We start from the raw sequence: 19,563 nt of genomic DNA, 5'->3' as shown, positions 1-19,563 counted from the left end.
CTACTTGTTACAAGCGTGGCTTTAAGGATTAGACTTCCACTACAATGGTTGTCTAGTTTCCCCGAGAGTTATAATCGTTCTTGAATCCATCAGCTTCTTGTGGATCCAGTATTTTGAAGCACTTTTATCTTTTTTAAGATATTCATAGCTAAATAACACCCCTTAAGCTACTAGCCATTCTACTTTCAGGGTTTTTTGTTCAAAGAAGCTGAAAGAACACTAGTTTTCTATTAAAGCAGCGACTACTTTCCATCATTTAAGCAAGGACATGCTTTAAAATTATCAACCAGCTTTAATTTGCATTATTCCCATGAATTACAGCAGCTCATCGGTGCCTAGTTTTAAGCAGCAAGTATCACAACCGGAGTTTAGCGGTAGAGGTGAGCTACGCGGGCAGCCTTTCCCACCGTTCGTTAGCGTAAGCAGAACCCCGCGTGCCGCTCCCGTTTTAGTACGTTAGTTGCACTAGGCGAGCCATGCTGAGCGGAAGAGGGCACCTCCGTCTTGGCTACCGCTAACATACAGAACTATTTTCTATTTCAGCGGACCGCTTGCTTTGTTATGCGACAGCTCCGTTTGCTTTAGGCCATTCTCTTTCTTCTAAAGAGAAACTACGAATCTACCAGTTATGCAAAATCCTTATTTGCCCCACGTTTAGAGATGAAGCGGTACGGTCCCGGAACAGACCTCCTCAGACTGGGTGTACCTTTGGAAGACGTTCCCCTTACCTCTTAGAGACTCTGTAATGTGCTGTGGTCAGTTTCCCAGTCTCAGGGTCATGAACAGTAGCACGGCTCAGCTACAAAAAGAGAAAGGACAAGGGCTTACCCACCTCGTAGGCTGCTTTTTTGCCAAGCCACAGGTGTTTGAAAGGGTTCCGATTGGTCTGGATGGTATGCAATGCTCTTAAATTAGCAATATTAGAAAGGCAACAGAAGCTGTAGCTGCCATGTCCAAATCAAAACAAATTGGTTGGAAAAATTTGGTTAGATTGTCCTTTCACTTTTTTCCTCCTTTTTTTTTCCTTTTTCTTTTTTCCTTTTTTTTTTTTTAAACTAGAGACTTTCTGTAAATAATTTATGATGCTGAGTTTCACAGACAATTCCTCTTCACCCAGAAGTTTAAATCCCTTCAGAATTTTGGCTTAACGCTGATGGAATGCGCGGCCAGTCTTTAATCACCACTACTAAAACCGGGGGGGCGCGCGGGCGGGGAGGGGGCAGGTGGTTTCTTTTAGAGCCAGCCAATTTTGGAAAACATTGGCTAAATTCAGGACTTCACAGACAAGCTGGGAAGAACCAGGAGCCCAGTGAAAACGAGCTTGCGTTCTGCCAGATTTGTGTCAGCAGGAGGTAAAGGATCCCAGACCGAGATTCTCTCGGACAATGAAACGCTGTGTGACTAACGAACGTGTGCTTTGCACGCCACTCCAGCTGTCATGCCCAGTAAGAACTTGAAGCGTCTCTTGCATGCGTAAAGGCACTTCAAGCGGTCTGCTAGGTTTTACACGGGAAGGGAGGACAATTTTTGGTTGGTGAGAAGAGCAAGGGGAAGGGAATATAAAAAAAAATAATCTAGGTTGTACTGAAGGTTTTGTAGCATCGTGTATTTTTACACCAATTAGAGAGACCTGCTTCTTCTACAAGATGATCCTCTGGTAACACACACTGAGAAGGTGACCAAAAAAAGAAAAGGAAGACATCAAAACGCACCCCCAGAACTTCTAGCTGAAGGAAAAGACTGAGAAACTCAGCAGTAACAGCCTGTTACAGATCTGCACGTAATAAAGCGGTGGACTACAAAGCCGAAGTTGTCTTTTTAGACCACCTCTTTTTTCCCCATAATGAGCAGATTCTACACACTCATTACAGGCCCAAAACATCTGGCATAGAGCGCTCTTACCTTTTGCTAATTCTGTAATGTGCCGTCTCCAAGGCTCCTGTTATGGGGTTTGAAATGGTGGCTCGCCTCAGCTGTGAAGCGAACCATCAGAATAGTTGCATTACAAAGCACATACTGCATCACAGCAATCCGACCATTCAGAAGCCTAAGAGGAAACGTCACGCAAGCCGCCACGCGAGCCACCCGGTCACCTCTTGCGGTGGATTTTCTTTTATGGAGGGGGTGGAAATTCACAAAGCAGTGATGGGGAAGGAGAAGGGGGAGTCTCCAATTCTGCTAGAAGAGAGGTTTTTAGGGCATTTTGGTTTGTTTTTTTTTTTTAAACAGAGCTTTAGAGAAGATCAAGTTCTCCAGGAAGCAACGTTTCCATTTCTGTAGCAAGAAGAACAGTCGTCTGAATAAAGTAAACTAGAAGCTTTCATTTCCTTCATATTGCAACAACTGCTGGAAGCGGTACAATATTATGGCACGGGTACAATCGGTCCTTTGTTAGCACTCTGTCCTGCGCGCGTAAGATGAGTTTTACAGTTACATTGAATCCAGGCAACACGGTGATCTTGTGTAAGTGAAAGATGAGTAAAACCCTACCCTTTTGATTCTTTCTATACCAAAAGCGGCACTGAAGTGAACTCCTTTAACACCGACTGCTAAGGCAAACTAATTGCTTAGTCCACAGACGCATTTACATTGTATTCCTCAGTTACACAGAGTGAGAACGCTTGGTTCAAGGCCTTCCTTTCCCTCTGTTGTGCTCCATTTACTTGACACCATCCCATCCGTTTTAATACTCTGATTCAGAACCTTACGTGCGCCCTTTACCTTCGTTCACGTACTATCAGGCGCTCTCCGTCATTCATAACTGCAGAGAGAGAGGTTGAGTTGCAGAGCCCAAATTTTGGAAGAGGCACAAAACGGCAAACCAAGTCCCAAACAATGAGAAGTATTTTTCTGTCGTTAAAATAAACCAAGTAAAGCAAGGCCTCTCCATGCCTACTAACAAGAAAAGTTACCGGGAACTCCTCATATGCTGTCTCTCCTCTCATCCCACGCAGACGCGTAGAAGAATCAAGGCACAAACTACGATTCCAGCGAGACTCCGCTGTAAGCTGAATAACGAGGCTTCATCCTGCCAGCTTATGCCACCGGAGCAGCAGAAGGCTGGGCACAGATCAGACAGCGCTGTCTTCCGAGAGGCGGCGATGGTAACATCCCGAGCATCGGGAAGAAGGAGATGACCTTTCAGTCTCAAAAAACACAATCTTCTTGCTACGCTCATTACTGAGCCCTGCAAGGCCTCGGCCGCAGGAAATATATGGAACGCTAACAGCATACAGATGCTTCTACATTAATGAACTATATGAATCTGCAAGTCTTTACCACAAGCCAAATATCTAGTAGGAAAACATTTCTCTCAGCAAGTTTAGAAGTTAAAATCGCCACGTTTCAGAGATCCACACAGGTTCCTGTTTTCAGTGCTAAGACTGATTTCTACTCCATAAAGAAGCGATTCAGTCATATTCCACAGGCATAATGCCAGAGCTTTTGCAGCAGCAAAGGGGCTTAACCGTCAACAGATAAACAACTGGGGCTCTGATTTTTCAGACCTGCAGCAAGGCTGCCTGACAGGAGAGCAGGAAGAGACCTTTTACAGGTAAGTGAAGAGAAGCGCTTGTACTTCTTGCTTACAGTTCAGAACAGAACATTTCCTCGGAAATAAAACGCGTCAACCTTTAGGAAGCTTTAAAATCGCCTTCAGGCTACCTAGTACTCCATGCAGTGGCCCAGGACAGCCTCACCCTCAATGTGCCCATGTATAACCCACAGCTGGTTTACTTTGCAGCAGACCAAGCTACCCATTTGTCCTGTACTTAATGCACTTATCCCCCTAACCTCCATTTGCTCAGCGCTCTCTGGACAAAAAGCCATTTAGGCTAAAAACAAAGAGAAAATGCAGGAAAATTGTATTTCCACAAGTTTAAATCTTATTTTTGAAGTAACTGATAATTGATGGAAAAATAAACCAATTTAACTAACTACATCTTCAACGCACATCTTGAGATGCGGAGTCGCACCAACTGGATACAGAAAGCAACTCTATCCGGTCGCTGTCGGTCTCGGATGCCCCTCTTTGCTCTGACAGTTGAGCTGCCCTGGATTATTCTGCATTCAGAAACAAGAACCTCGGGATCCAGTTTCTGAAATAGGATTTGATGAGCTGGCATGGTGACTAAGCAGCTGAGTACCACTGATGAAGTACTGCCCTCTTAAAGCTCTTCCACCTGCAGGCAACTTCAAAGCCTGGGAGACAGAAGTCAGTTTTACACCGAATGGAGAATACAACCATTCATTCTCGTCTATACAATAACGTGGCATTCCAGGACCAGAGGAGCGGCTGCCTTTCCCTAGACGGCACTCTTCTCCATGTCACAACTTTTGGCAAATACAGACTTAAAAAAGAAAAAAAACCCGAAAACCAGAAAACGAAACAAAAACCAGGTGACAGGTATACTTCCAAGGCAACCTAGCTGCAGTACACGTTTGTTTTCTGTTGTAGAACATTCTCCTCCTTATCTGAAACAGCGTGCACTGAAATTGTGTCTGCCGGAAGAGTCTGACAATCCTGCGCTCTTCATTACACAGAATCTGGCTCTCTTAATTACACAGAATTTCCAGCTTTCCCACTGTCTCCTTCAAAGAGCGCTTCACCCAGAGCTATGAGGTGAGAAAAGCGACGTGTGAGCACGCTGCACGCACGTCTGCGTTCAAGAGGAGATAGAATCACACACACTCACCCAGAAAACTACACACAAAATTTAAGATTCCAAAAGGCAAAGAAGCGAAAGGCATTTACCCTCGGCTTTGCTAGTTCTTTCACAGTTTCGATCTCTTCATCGGAGATGATGTCAAGGAAGCGAACAATTCGAGGTTTGTCCCACTCATCTTCCTGTTTGACAGGGCCCAGAATGTATCTAGGATTCCTGTTTCCGTCATAGTAGCGGCAGAAGAGTCTTTTTTGTCTCCGAGGAGTCTGAAAGCAAGGTGGAGTGAGAGATAATCAGAGAACTTCCACATGACGTTAATATCTCTAAGAAACAGAAGATGTCCCGAGAACAAGAAACAGGAACGACTCGCTTTCCCTACCTTAATGTTACGTTGCAAGCTAAAGAGATACTTTAAGCTTGAGAAATTAGTACTTTCAGCACATTAATGTTACTCTGTAACACTGCAACAAGCAGTACTTTACACAGTCCTATTAAAAGTAATTTTATCACTAAAAAACCACCCCCATTCAATCCCATATGTAAAGCTAGGCTTCCAGCGTCCTTATTCAATTAGTTACAATTACGTAGCACATCCAAGTTAGTCAGCAGTGCCTGCGACAGTATTGCTTTTTGTCTACTGGACAGAATGAAATGGGGAAGAAATCCAACACATGCTAATCCTCAGTTCCACACACTCTGCCAACTGCTGTAACAACTTCCTTGCTTTCACGCCACAGACAAATTCTTGACATTGCTTTGTTACGGTTGGTTTCGTACATTTGAAAACAGTCTACTCCACTTTACCATTTTGAGACCCTCCCCACGGCACAGCATTTCGTACTTCCTTCTCTCGGGCAGGTAATCCTTTTTCTTAACCTCAGTTTCCTTCTCCGTCTGGTCTTCTGAATCCGTACTGGACTTATTTGCTTCTTTTTCTTTAGCCATGATATATTCAAAGTATTTCATGTTCCCATTTGCTCTTTGGTGTTCAGGATCTATCGGCAAAGAAACAGACAAGTATCACAGGCAAGTTTCCAACTTGTGAAGAAGTATCCAGAAGAGGCTATTTACAAAAAGAAAAAGAAAACAGATGCGCACTACTGCTTCTCAAACAGAAATCAGAAGCATCTACTCTGGTTTGAGAGCATTCACAGGACAGCTAAGACCGAGCTAAGCTGGAAGCGATGCTAGCCTGCAGCATGCACATATCCTTACGCATCTGCAGGAAAACACGCAATGAGCTTTCAGAGCCAAGCTCAACTTATTCACCGTTAAGAAACTGCTGACTGCGAGGCCAGGATCCTCTGCAGGCACAGGGCTCCAAGCACTAAGAAAAAGGGTTTGGCCATTCCAGCCAATCTCACCAGAGAGGGAGAGAAGGAAACGGGACAGGGACAATGCTGGGACAGCATGACTGGCTTTAAACCTCCCTGATGGGAATTAAGATTTCCGGTGACAAAGCTTTTAATAATCACTGAACTTACAGAATTTGCTTCAGTTCAGGTTAATAAATAGTTCTCAGTAGCCTTTGCTATACTAGGTTTAGTTCTGAACTTCCCACTGCACCCTTTCCGCAGTCAATCAGTGGAATATTTAGAGAACCATAAATACTTTTCATATTTCATAAAATGGACAGAATCTTAGCTCACTGTATTGCATTCTGTATTTCTTATTTTTCCAAGTTTTTCATCTCAAGTATGCTCAACTGGCCTTTGAATAATCTGCAGAGATTTTGGTATCACCAGTCTAGTTTCAATGTCATTAATTTTGCTCTTGCCTGTACCTAAGGGGAAGTAATCTCAACACAGGAAAGCAAGATATAGTAAGAGAACCAAATTTTAGGTAGTAATGACTAAGATGGGTAAGCGGTTAGAAGCCAACAGCGACAGGAGACAAAATACTTCAGTAGAAAGGAGCAATCCTTAACCATGACACTTCCTGACATGGTAGGTGAGACTATAATTGTCCATCTAAAAATATGGCAGCAAAATATGATTTATGGTAATACAAGTCTTATTTTACTGAAAACTGCACATCAAGACGGTAATGGTAGTATCAGGAACAATCCATTTTAAAAACCCATATATAAGTCTGAATACAGGCAAGACCGCACTCCTTGGTACAAATCCATAGCTAGCACCTGCTCGAACACAGAGCCAGATCGTGTTCACACGATCTCTCTTCCACATACCCAGTTCCAGAAGGCGTTTGGTGAGCATCATGGCTTTGCCCAGATCCCCCTGCTGATACACAGCATAACTCAGGTAGTCCAGAATGTAGACTTTATCTGCAGAAGACACTTCTCCCTCATCCAACTGTTTCAGAGCTTGTTCCATCCAGAGCTCGGTGTGGTAGTAGTCAGCTTCAGTGTAGGCAATCTTTCCCAGCTCAAAGCAATCTTCAGCTGTTAAAAAGGATTTGTGCTTCACACCTGTATTTAAAACAAAACAAACCAAACAATTTGCACAGAATTCCAGACCCAGCTTCAGAGTAACATTCAGTTATTTCTTATTCTTCACAGCATAGTTTACTTCTGTTCTTCAACATCTCCCTTCTGTGGTAGCTATTTGTTGAAGACTCAGTTTAAGTATCTAAAGCCTGTAAATCCTTGGCAGAACACGTAAGTGGTTAGATGGAGTCTTCCATTGCCAGAATACCAGCAACTAGCTAAATGTCTTTACCATTAGCAGAAAATAAAATAAAATAAAATAAACCTTCTTTCTTCAAAACCCCAAACGCTTTGAGCAAGAGCAACAGTAAGCCAAATACAAAGTTTCAGAAATCTGTTTTCAAAGACACTGCATTATCGCTTTCAAAACGTTACTGAAGCGCATCTTGTTAGCAACAACTTAGTCGGGGAGGAAAAAGAAAACACCAGTCAGTAAACTTCCAGCTGCTCAAGATTTTTGAAGTCACGTCATTTTTAGAAACATTTGAAGAGACTTCTGAAAGATTTAAGCACTAGTAAGCAAATTACAGATTCCTATTTTTGCCACTGTAAATTAAGGCCCAATGAAAAACCAAATTTAATCTCGTAAAAAGGAAACAGGACCCGCCAGTTTTACAGCTAAAATTACATTCCTGATTACATCTTAATACATCCTGAATTTCTAATACCAGCTCCCACAGCTGCGTTCAAACAGGGGAATTCTTCTGTTGAAGACACGCCTTAAGAGATTAAATAGCTGAAGAGACAGTCTGTGAAATGCAGTAGCCCACAGAACAACTTTCTTTCTGCTCACTAGTTAAACACCTCGTGGTCCATCCTGTGATGGCCAGTGATTTCGGTTTTCTGGGCCTGAAGCTGCGAACTCTAAAATAACACAAAGATCAGGGAACTGGGTGTGGTGGTGGCGGAGCACTCTCAGAGAGCGAGATCCTCTGGAACGGGCAGCAGGTTGCAGGGCCATAGCCTGGTGCGTTTAGAAGCAACGTAACACCCACACGTGAAAAGGCAACTCTTAAAAGGGTGCTTAAGACAGCAATCGTCAAATAGGGTTGATAGTTAATACAAAGAAACAGGACAGCCTGTAACGCAGGAAAGAGCGACACGGCAGTAGTTAAGATTCTGATCAAAACTTGGCGACCTGGCCAAACAGAAATGCCCTGGGAAGGAAGACAAGGAGCATGAACAAGCGACCACGTGGGATGTTCCTCTCTAGAGCTCTGAAGAGACCAACCTATTCTCTTTTATACTCCAGAACTTTCAGATTCTGCAATTACACTTTACTACACGCAGTCTAGACAGCTTATTACTTCAAAAGAAGCAATAAACTACAGTCCACCCAAAGGACTTTGTCTTGTATTTTTGTGCTGTTTTAAGAAAACAATAACAAACTGCTTATTGCATTAGAATGAATCTGTAGGTCTTTGAGACAGTCTTGAATTAAACCCAAAAGCAAGGTTATACATCATAACATATAAAGCCAATTACCCTTAATTTTATTAGGCATCTGACCACAATGAGCGCTTGCAAAAACACAGATGGATTGTACAGAGTTGATTTTTCGCCAGTTGGCACAGTACTATTTTCAAACAGAAGAAACATGGAGAACTCGGCAGAGAAAGTGTCTAACACTTCTTTCTTATAAGTGTCTTCTCCTGCATGTAAATCTATTAGAGATTACCTCAGGTAATGCCACATCAGCTCAAGTCTGTGTATGCAGACTGTTTTTCAGTTTATACATTCCATGAAGTTTAAGCTCAAAGAAACTTCAGTCACTCCCAATCCGAAAGGTTCATCTTAGCCGTGAGAGGGAAAGGGATAATAAATGACAGAACTGTTTGTCAAAATGCATTACATTGTGCAATAATACTAGGTATCTGCCATTGTACAACTACTTCAATACAAGGAAAATCCTCACCCAAGCAAGATTTTATTGCTATTCATTTTTTTTTAATTGAAAACTATTAACGCTGAATTATCTTACCATAACTAGAAGAAAGATGCAGACTTCAACTAAAAAGAAATTTTCAAGTTCTAGCACAAGCAGAAAACGAGCATGTGAGTAGAGCAAGGAGAGCGACAGGATAAAGAAGAGTCTCAACTCAGAAAGAAACTTGCATTCTGTGCAGTGCGTTTTACCCACACGCACTTGGGCAGCGTGCTGGCAGAAGAAAGCCCAGCAGGCAGGGAAGCCAAGCGGATGTAGTTTCCAACAGAACCACCACAGCGACAGGCCCAACAGCATGCCAGAGCAGGTCAGCTCTTCCTGTGTTCCTCTTTGCTAGCGCAGCCTGAAGCAACAGGTTCCTCTCTCTTGAGGTGTGGCAGAATTAAAACTGACAACTACATCAACCTACATTCAACCACTCACATCACGCCACTTTCCATAAATTCTTAGCTAGCTCAAATATTTTCCTGTTGTTACCTTCACACTGCGCAGTTAAACAAGATAGAACAGAGTCAAATGATTTGTAATCAGGACATTTAGCAAAAGTTCACAGTGTCTTCTGAAAATAACATCGATGACTCTTACCTGGAAGATTCCCTCTTGAGAGGGTGTCCGTGTCCAAATTATACGTGTCTTGAAGCCGCAAGAGGGCTTTTGCTGCACCAGTCTGATCTTCATCATTTGGGAAAAACTGTCGCTGGATAGTCATGTTGGAGATAAAGCCTGGGAAAGACAGGGAAACACTTGGCCTTCTTTGTCCCATGAATTCCATAAACTCTATGCATGAAATGACTCCCTACTCTGGGGAAAACTTAATATTTCAGGAAAGGCCATTAATAAGTCAGGAAGAGCTACTAGCCCTGCAGAGCAGCAACAAACACAGTAAGTTTGTTTCTAAAGGACAGGAGTACCCCTTTGGTTTCACGCAGGAACTATTTTTGTCTTAACAGTTCTTTGTTTTTTGGTGGGGTTTTTTGTGTGTTTTTTTTTTTTTTTAAAAGTTACAGAGAACAAAAAGACCACCCCCACATGGGGAACATTACAGATAATACATTGGTAGTTTTTGCAACCATTCCACTCAATCCGCCTTCCAAAAGGCTTTTCATTTAGCAACATGGCATTTAAAAATAATTTAGAATGGAAAAACCAAACGGAACCAAGAATAGCTGGACAAAGATTAGGGCTGATCAATAAAAAGATGAAAACCAAAAATGCTGATGTCTAATTGCAAACAGCTTTTGACAAGACTTTAGGCAACTAAGCAGCCACTATGAACCTAACTGCTTTCTCTGGATATGGGCATTAACATATTTACATAGAAACTTGAGAAACACACAGAGTCAAAAAGGTTTCTCAAGATCCATCTTCACATAACTCTGAATTGAACTCAAGGCTCACGTTGAAAAGTTAGTATTTCAGGTCTTCTTTTGTGAAAAGAAAGCAAAGAAAATCAAAAAGAAAAACTTGGGGGCTTTTTAAAGAAGCATCAGGGTGATGTTTATGGAACCGAAGACAAGCAGGTTCTAGAGAGTAAAAAAACATGCTTTCTAGGAACTCTTCCCCAGTCATGAGAGTCGCATGTAATCATCTCCCCTGTTATGAAAGGTTCCCACTCCTCTCTGGTGAGCACACACACAACCACTGCTATTGATGGTACTTGAAGGGCCCTCCTGTACAGCTGCTGCATTATCCTCTCTTCAGCAGGAAAACTGACGCCATTTTTCCCCGTCTGCTTTTGCGCAGTCAGGAGGCTGGTGGGCTGTTTGCACTGATGAGGGAAACAGAACTCCAGAAAGCCAGGGGGGCAGCACCAGCACCCTGGTACACGCAGCCACCAAGCGGAACAGCATCTACAAAGTCCGCCATGAGGACCTCAGTTTGAACAAACTGACGGCCACTCTGGTGTTTTCAGAAAACTTAACTTTTCTACTCAACAAACTCTTTTGTCCCAAGATCCAGAAGCACAACAACAGTGTTAACTAAGGACAGTGCCAGTATGATGTTTAAGCTCATCTAATATCCACCAGTAGAAAACTAAACAGCACGACCAAAACCAGACGAAGTGTAGTATGCAACGCTCAGCTGCAAAACCATTCAAAAAATAACGAACTGGCCAAATTTGATTTCTGCCACACTCTAGTTGTCCTTTTTAACTATTAAGACCTGATAATGCTATTAGTTCATGGAAAGGTGTTCCTATTTTAAAAAAAATACCATATCCTTTTACTCCTGTCCATCCTTTCTTTTACTATACTATGCTTCCCCCAATATTTTCCTTTTTCCTGACAATTTTCTTAAAACAGTCCACTTCCCCACCCCTCATTCAGAAGAAGGACTTAAGATGCACTGGTCCAGATTCCTGGCTGGCAGGTGCAGAGCCTGTTCAGTTGGCATATTAACAGTTGGACTTGATGATCTTAAAGGTCTTTTCCAACCTAAGCCAGTCTATGATTCTATATTCAGTCCCTCACAGCAGCAACAGGGAAGCTGAATATGCTGAATCCTTATCAGAGACTAAGCCTCGGTCTTTTGAGAGCTCTGCTTTTTTATCATTTCTTATTACAAACCTGCACCTGGTATTAGTTACCTGTTGAAACAGATTCTCATAGGTCAAATATAATCATCCCAGCTTCCTTGCTGCTAAGTGTCTTTCACAGCTAACTATTTTATGTCCTGTTCCCTACTGAAGAGCTTCTACTCTTGCTGAAGAGGCAGCAAAGTGTTTACTACACTAATTCAGATCAGTTCCACAAATGCTCAGTCTCTGTCAACATTCAGGTTTCAAACCACCACACCTCTGGGCATAGCAGCAGCAACAGCACTTGACCATACTCAAAGGACAGCCCCACATTTCTCGCACTCAGAAGAGTTTCGTTCCCTTTTTTCTGTTCAATGGACTCATCACACTTAGAGATGAAATTCCCTAAGATACTAGTCTCCAAGTGGGAGAGTACATGAAGCAAGCCCTGTTCCTTTGCAAAATTTAAAGCATCCAAGGAGATTATTCAGTTTAAACATCGCAGTTTTCCTAAATTTTTGTAAAGCTCAAATTATAGCACACTGACAGCAAAATGGCAAGTCTTCTAGGATTATTTTTTATGAAGGCACCTCAAAAGCAGGCTTACAAATCCAATTCAAACCATGACACGTGAAAAAGAGAGTCAAGTAAACGCAATTATAACGTGATCCTTGTTGTTACTACAGGCACACTTACCATCTGACATGTCCTTCAGAACCAGGCTCTCCAGCTCACCCCACTCTGTGTTAAGCCGTTTCATCAACTTGAACGCGTTAACAGGATGCCCCAAAAACCCCTCTGGGTCTTTCGTAGCAGTATCTGTCAGCTGATCCAGTTTCTCTGCCCATCTATAGTGAAAACACACATTCATTAAAGTTCCTTGTCAAAGTCTGCCAATGCACTATAAAACTGATTTCAAGCTACTCAACAGTCTTCACTGAAAAAAAAAAACCAACCAACACAAATTGCAAGCTTTCACATTATCTATATATAAAGCTCTCCTAGAAGGAACAAAAAGGGCTTTTTATTTTCTTTTTTTTTTCCTTCCCTTTTTTTTTTTTTTTTTTAAACCTTCCTCAGCTGCAGCCTAAATCTTGTGTTGCTCTTGTGGTCTCTGTTGGAACACTGCTGAACGAACTCCTTCCTCCAAATACCAAATGCAGTACGCCAGCAGTTCCATTATGAGTTTTCATGAAGGACTAATCGAAACCAAAGTTTTACCCACATTTTTGATCTTCTATTTTCAAATGGTCTTTTTTCTAAAGTTTACAATAAGATAGTTCAAATACAGAACACTTGTCTCAAATTATTTTACATTTAGACACACACTCTTAAAGCTACGATAAGCCCCTTGCCTCCCACCACAGAACTGCCTTCTATACTGTAAGCTTGTATGAAGAAACATATAGTTCTCACGCTCCTGAATGAGGAGCCCATATCAAATTTCTGGTGCTACAGTTCTGATTCCACAACCCTCTCTAACACTGTCAGTGACACAAGCCATTCACGACTCCAATGTGCTCTGAAACAAGCACACCTTTCAACAACTGCTGTTGTTCATCTTATCATTTTAATGGAAACATCCAGGGAGTCTGCTCCAGCCTCAAGTCAGCAAGCACATCGGTCATGCTATAAGCACCAGCACTATGCTACTACATGCCTGCAAAACAGGCAAACTTCCGCCCCTCTATCCAAAACAATGCAGATCTAGGACATGAAGACATGTAAGAATGCCCTAATAACAGGATAAATTAACATTAAAAGAGCCACGCCCCACAGAGAATACCAAACATCAACATCAATATAAAGCAAATACAAAATCTGTAGCCTGGAGGGAACTCTGCACACAAGCCGGCACTCAGCTTGTTCCAGAATTTGGTATGCCTGTATTAAGTTTGCCTGCTTTACCTGAGACAGGTAGATGTTTACAACTGCTAAAGGTGCCACTATCTGCATTCACTCTTCCCACACTGTCTGTAGTTGTTCTCCTATGCTCCGACAGCCCCTGTCTGGGTTCTTGCCAGCAGCAACGCGAGTGAAATGGTTCCCTCCAAAATGGAGTGCTCAAAGTGCTCCTGTGGACCAACTCTAGCTTCTAGCAAGCTGAAGACTGAAGAAACCAATTTCAACAAATTGTGCATTCACACTGCACATTGTCAAATCGGTCGTACGTTTCCCACTGCATGACTATCAAACCTAATAAGTAGCTGAAAGTCACTGCAACCATGAGCCACAACCACAAGGCCAGGAGTTCTTTCAAGTAGTTTCTGTTTCATAAAAACCTCCACCACAAGCCACCCACAAGGTGTGAGCCGTCCTCCGCATTTCAGTGAATTACCAACTTTCACTGAGTTTAAGTCAACACAAGCTACCAATATCCTTCAGCCAAAGTACAGAGCCCAACAAACTCAAATGACGCTGGCATTTTTTTCCAGGTTCTTCTCCCTGTGACAGTTATTTTAACTTTTCTGACCTGACAGCGAGCACCTCTACTATAATAAAAAGAGAGCTGCAGTGCTTATATGATAAGCTGTATTTACACACTTTTGGATGTCCAACTGGCATGCTCCCATCTTAATTTGTAGCTGTAAAGAATATACTTATTCCAAACCAGTGAGCAATTCCAACTCTGCATTTGAAGCAATAAAAACCAACACAGTCCAATAGAAGTATCTTTCTTCCTGGATGGCAGAATGTAATACACAAAGGGAAAATAAAATTCGTGCCATCTATCTAAAACTGTTTAAACATCCTCATGACAGATTTATATACATTTTTGAAAGCCAGGAAACCATCCTGTTCAGTGATACAAATTTTTTATTCCTAGCTGTGATAAAATCTGACATATTGGGCTCTGGTCCTCACACCTATTGAGCCGAGCAACATAGTAATGGCAATAATCAGGTCTCTTGTTATTTTTAAAAGCAGTAAAGAAGTTTTATTTTGCTTTATTTTACTTTTAAATCTAAATACAGCACGTAGAAAGAGACTGCTCTTGTAGTGGGTTATTACTATTCATTGGTTAGCCACTCATGAACGATATGGCCACACCAACACTTTTTAGTGCTTTTACATCTAGTGTAATCTAGACATCATTGCGGTCCTTGTAACGCTCATTTGGAGACTTCCTGGGTTTTAGTTTCCACTAAGCAGATTGTCGAAGAACTACATGCCCTTGGGAATTACATGCAAGCAGGAGTCCTAAAGCGAAGGTATCGTACAGAAAGCAAGTTGATTAGATTTCATCATTAGAAAGCTGCATAAAACAAACCAATGGCTCGGAGATAATAACTTAGGACAAAAACCCAGCAAAAACTGCTAGTTTAAGCTTTGCCTCAGAGGAAAAATTCCACAAATTTAATCAGCCTTGGGAAGCACTTTTTACATAAGGGTGGACTCACATTATTCGGTATTAGCATTATGAAACAAACCGCTTACTTTTTGATCTGTTCCAGCTTGCTTTCCTCTGCCTTGATGTAATCTTTCAGTGACACCACCAGATCTTTTTCTGTATTAATTAAGTCTGTCATATGACCTAGAAAACAAATGAGCTTGGTTAGACAAGGAGAAACAAAAAAACCTGAGAACTGAGAATTAGAGGCGTTCTTCCTCTCTTCTACTTTCTTCCCCTCTTGAACCCTTTCTTCCCCAAAGTCCTTCTGCATTTGCTGAAGGAGTATGAGTAAGGCTTCTTGCCCTTTTTTTTTTTTTTTGAAGGAAAAAAAATCTCACATTGGACCAAGCTTGTTGCCATGGAAGTTAATGTAATATCACATATTTATTATTAGAACTAATTTAGGATTCATTTGGAAAAGGAAGTAGGTTGCAACAGAGTAATCTTTCATTCAAGCATATATAACGTAGAACAAATAAAGACAAAGCTACAGAAATATACAAAGACTAATGTTTGATATACAATACTAATCCAGCGTTTCATTTTTAAGATTACTTGCATGACTTCAATGGGTCTCCTAACAGACTCTGTTATTAATTAATAATTTCTTAATCTCCTGCAAGGAAGCAGCTGAACTGGTTCATCGTGAAGTGATACAGTCCACGTCTTCAGCTGTGTCACAGGCCATCAGAACCCAAGAGAGAGTACGCTGACATACTGGTATCATTATGTACCCTTAACAGCTGTTTTGCTTGCTTCTACGTACGTGCAACAGTCCACACCAAAATTTTGTTTAAAATCCAGTACCTATAAGAACACATAATGAATACAAAGTCTAGCCTGGGTCATTAAGACTAACTGGACTAACTTAACTCAAAGCACGTTTCTCCCAAAAGAAAAAAGTCAATACGGTCATATGAACTAGTAAGTGGATTTAGTTCTGAACCAATTAAAGCCTTGCATGCCATTAACACATCGTTGCAGAATCAGTTTTCAGAGCCATCAAGAAATTCTTTCGGCTATGCAGCATATACACCAAAGCACGTCTCACCAATAGAAGTGAAGAAGTCCGTGTGGGCATAAGAAAAGGGCAACAGAAGTCCAAGGGCTACAGTATACCAAATCTTGTTGAACGCCATAGTTCAATAGCGGTCACCTCACCACGTACCTACGAAAGAAACAAAGTAGTTAAAATATCCCTATTCAGCAAAGGGTTAAATCTACCTTCAAAAGAGACAGTTTATTGTCTTGGGGCTGCCACTAGTTCTTGAGGTAGCAGAATCTTGATAAGCTTGAGCAGTTCTCACAGAGGACTGATGCCCTTCTGCAGACTTTCTTCTACTTTTGCCTTGTGTGGTATGAGAAGAAAGAATAACTTGGAGACAGGGTCTTCACAAGCACTCTCCATCTTTTTGACATCTAAGACACACTGCAGATAGAGCTGCTTCACAAAAAGTACCAAAAAACCCAAGCAAACACTGAAAAAAACATAATACCAAGTTCAAATACGTATTATCAAGTTCATCCACTCAACGAAAAAAAATGTTTCCTTTGATCAGTGAAAAAGATGCCAGTGGAACAGGTCTAAATGAAAACCCTACACAACCAATCCACAGAGTAAGTTCCTCACATGCTCCTGCTCTTCAGCTGCCACCATCATGAAGCCAGCCTCCATACCTGATACAAAAGGTTTCTCTGTCAGCTGGTTTATAGTTAGTCCCTGGATAAGTCCATAGCAGGCTTACAGGCGGCACTTTCTCCCACAAACAGCTGCCAAGCTCAGCCTTTCAAGATCCTGAACCCTTTCAACAGACTAGGATTTCCTCACTACTGCATACTTTAAAAGTAATTATGCTGCCTTGGAATTCACAAGATTTACTTTTTTCCAAACACGAAAGCTTAAACTCTGATGTATTGCAGCTGCTCAGAAAAATTAAAACAACCACATGTACTAACAGAAACTGTTTTACAACGCCTCCAACAGCAAGGCCACTAATGATGAAAAAAAAAAAAAAAAAAAAGAAGAAGAAAAAAAAGAAACATTGCAAAGCAAGTCCAGCCACAAAGTGGCTCGGCCTGTTTAGGGAAGAAAGCAATATGCTTTTGATTGAGTTGACAATACCGGTGACAAACAACAAAACCAGGTGTGCCATTCACACAAGGCGTAAACAAAATCAGGAAAGTGCGAAAGTCACACCCAAAGAAAAATCATCCCATCCAGAAGCGGAGGTATTAACAGGAAACATTCCCTTGACTCCAGAGTGCAGCATTTCTTCTCATATTGCACCTGAAGGGTCAGGAAGCAGCTCCCTCCTTTCCTTTGCACCTCTAGCACTACAGAAAGAGCAGTACTCTGATTTAGATTTACTGACTATGGACTGCCTCTTGGACAGGGCAAGCACAGTTTCACTGGCACTACCAGGAACAACAGGAAACTCTTACGAGCCTAGAAAAGCAGCACAATCTCCAACTCTTGTAAATCATCCGAAATCTGCATGACCAAAATTGAAGGGCTGAAACATTCTGGCACATTTACTGGCAGAAAGTAAGCTGTAAAGTAAAAATCTGGACGGAAACCTGGAGTCCTGCTTTTTTCCCAGTCGAGTCGGGTACCTCAGTCTCACCAGTGCTCTAAACTAGCCCTGCCGTCCACAGCAGCATTCCTTACCTCCTCCTCGCTTGCTCATCCCCTCCATAGGCAGCCAGGCAACCAGCTAAATCAGACTATTTCAAACATTAATAATAATAATAATAATAATAATAATAATAATAATAATAATAAAACTCAAATGCTCATTTCACGCTGGTTCAATTCTGATACAGTTCACTATATAGCCATGTAACATCCATGCCAGTATAAGAGCGCAATTTGGAGGCAGGAACTGGCAGCCAAAGACAGCAAAGGAAGGCAAAATTGTTGTTTCTGGTAGCAGCATAGGTTTAATCCTTTTCTGAAACTCCAGCCCTAAACACAATGAACAAATAAACAACCCTCCAGCCAGCCTGTAACACTTACCTAGTTTTCAGCATAAACTAGGGATTGTGGCAACATCTGTACCTCCCTCTTCTGTGACTGACAGTCTCATTAAACAAGAGTTCCAATTAAGTAATTGCCATAAATTAATGGGTCACACCTGGAAGCAAGTTTTCTTGCTGGCAAATTTCACCCTTTACTTAAAAGAAGCTGTATCCACATGCTCAAGGGACACTGATGTGTACCTGCATTCCTACTAGAAACCCTGCTCAATTCATATTTTGCTCTGCAGAAAGCCAAGTGCCTCCTGCTCATTCAGCACTCAAGCTAATACATCTGTGAATCAATTACAAAGCACAAACGGTCCTACTCACAATAAATATTTGCTAACGTTATCAATACGCAGAATTCATTGAGCTATTTGTTTACTGCACTCAGCAAAACACAAAGAAAGCTTCATAAAGTTTACTTTTTACTATTAATCAATACAAAACTTTTCTAAAACACAAACCAACCAAAAAAACACCAGAAATGTGATGAAAACAATGTCTCCTCCCCACCTACAGCTCCCGGTGACAGTCTTCCACCTCGCACAACAGAACGATGCCTTAAAGCCTGCTTGAGTAGCATGCGTTGGAAACAGTTTTTCCCCTTCTCTACCTGCCTTTACAGCCTGCTCCAATACTGGGCTGACTCCGAACGCAGCTGCAACCCTATTCCCTCCTCACACCTTCGCAGGCATACAGCAGAATGAGCAAGTGGCAACGGTCACGAATTGCAACAAGGGAAATTCTAAGCAGGTACAAGGAAAAAGTTCCTCACAGTGACAGCAGTTAGGCACTAGAAGAGGTTGCCCAGAGAAACCGGTTTCCCATTCTTGGAAGGATTTCAAAACTAAATGGGACAAGCCCACGTGCAGCATAACCTAACCTCCAAGCTCACCCAGCTTTAAACAGGACGTTAGGCTAGATGACGTCCAGAGGTCACTTCCAACTTCATTTTTCTTTCCTTTCGCAGTCTCCAGATTTTCTATCATTTGCAGGGACTCGGACTCCTGTAATAGCTTTCAGCCACCCAAGATTACTTCCCTCCCAGATGGAATTCAGAGAGTTGGAAACAGAGCCCAAGGCAGCGGCCAGCCAAGCTTTCACTGCCCTAACAGCAGTTGCTAAGTAGCACAGCTTTCAAAACTACGGCAGAAGGATCAGCTACAGGTTCCCAAATCAAAGAAAATAAAGCTCAGTTAAGATAGATGCTGGAAATCTCTTAGACACACAAGCTGCCAAATAAGTAGGCTTAATTTCTTCCTGTCAGTGACATGAAGCAAAACAAGATGAAAATCCTCTCTACTTTATTCCTGTCAGTCTGACTCTCCTCCTCAGCCACGTCCCTCAGACAAACACAAAGATGGCAGCTGAGCATCTCAGAGAGAAGGGAATCCACTACCCACATACAAAGTGGGAGTCCAGCTGACAGTTTTAACACAGGAGCTTTCCGATTTTCCATAAGAAGTATACTTAACTAAGCTTTCAAACAGTAAAACATGGCAGAGCAGAAAAAAAAAAACAAAAAAACCAGAAAAAATAGCAAAGAACAAACAAACATGAAGATACAAGTAA

At 41.8% G+C, this 19,563-nt stretch overlaps 1 protein-coding gene across 7 annotated transcripts in view; it reads right to left on the bottom strand.

Moving 5' to 3' along the window:
- The window catches only part of P4HA1 (prolyl 4-hydroxylase subunit alpha 1), a 38,185-nt gene that overhangs the window by 11,650 nt on the left and 6,972 nt on the right, over window positions 1–19,563 (bottom strand). For 4 of the 7 annotated variants that reach the window (XR_015706692.1, XM_087766852.1, XM_087766849.1 and 1 more), the window contains exons 2-9: window positions 16,022–16,138; window positions 15,015–15,111; window positions 12,273–12,424; window positions 9,644–9,781; window positions 6,856–7,095; window positions 5,469–5,659; window positions 4,754–4,930; window positions 729–799 (exon numbers count right to left, since the gene is read on the bottom strand). Coding sequence is in view for 5 of the 7 variants with exons in the window: in XM_087766852.1 (XP_087622978.1) it covers window positions 729–799; window positions 4,754–4,930; window positions 5,469–5,659; window positions 6,856–7,095; window positions 9,644–9,781; window positions 12,273–12,424; window positions 15,015–15,111; window positions 16,022–16,109 (1,154 nt within the window). In the remaining 2 variants the exon portion in view is untranslated. Of the gene's footprint in view, window positions 1–728; window positions 800–1,902; window positions 1,974–4,753; window positions 4,931–5,468; window positions 5,660–6,855; window positions 7,096–9,643; window positions 9,782–12,272; window positions 12,425–15,014; window positions 15,112–15,736; window positions 15,778–16,021; window positions 16,139–19,563 lie in introns of those variants that run through there. The other 3 variants (XR_015706693.1, XM_087766851.1, XM_087766853.1) reach the window with 2 other exon arrangements.

Source organism: Nipponia nippon, unplaced genomic scaffold (genome assembly GCF_047370975.1).
Source record: "Nipponia nippon isolate SJK-2023a ecotype South Korea unplaced genomic scaffold, ASM4737097v1 scaffold_3, whole genome shotgun sequence".
NCBI classification, from domain to species: Eukaryota; Metazoa; Chordata; class Aves; order Pelecaniformes; family Threskiornithidae; genus Nipponia; species Nipponia nippon.
This window is presented reverse-complemented; position numbering and strand designations above follow the sequence as displayed.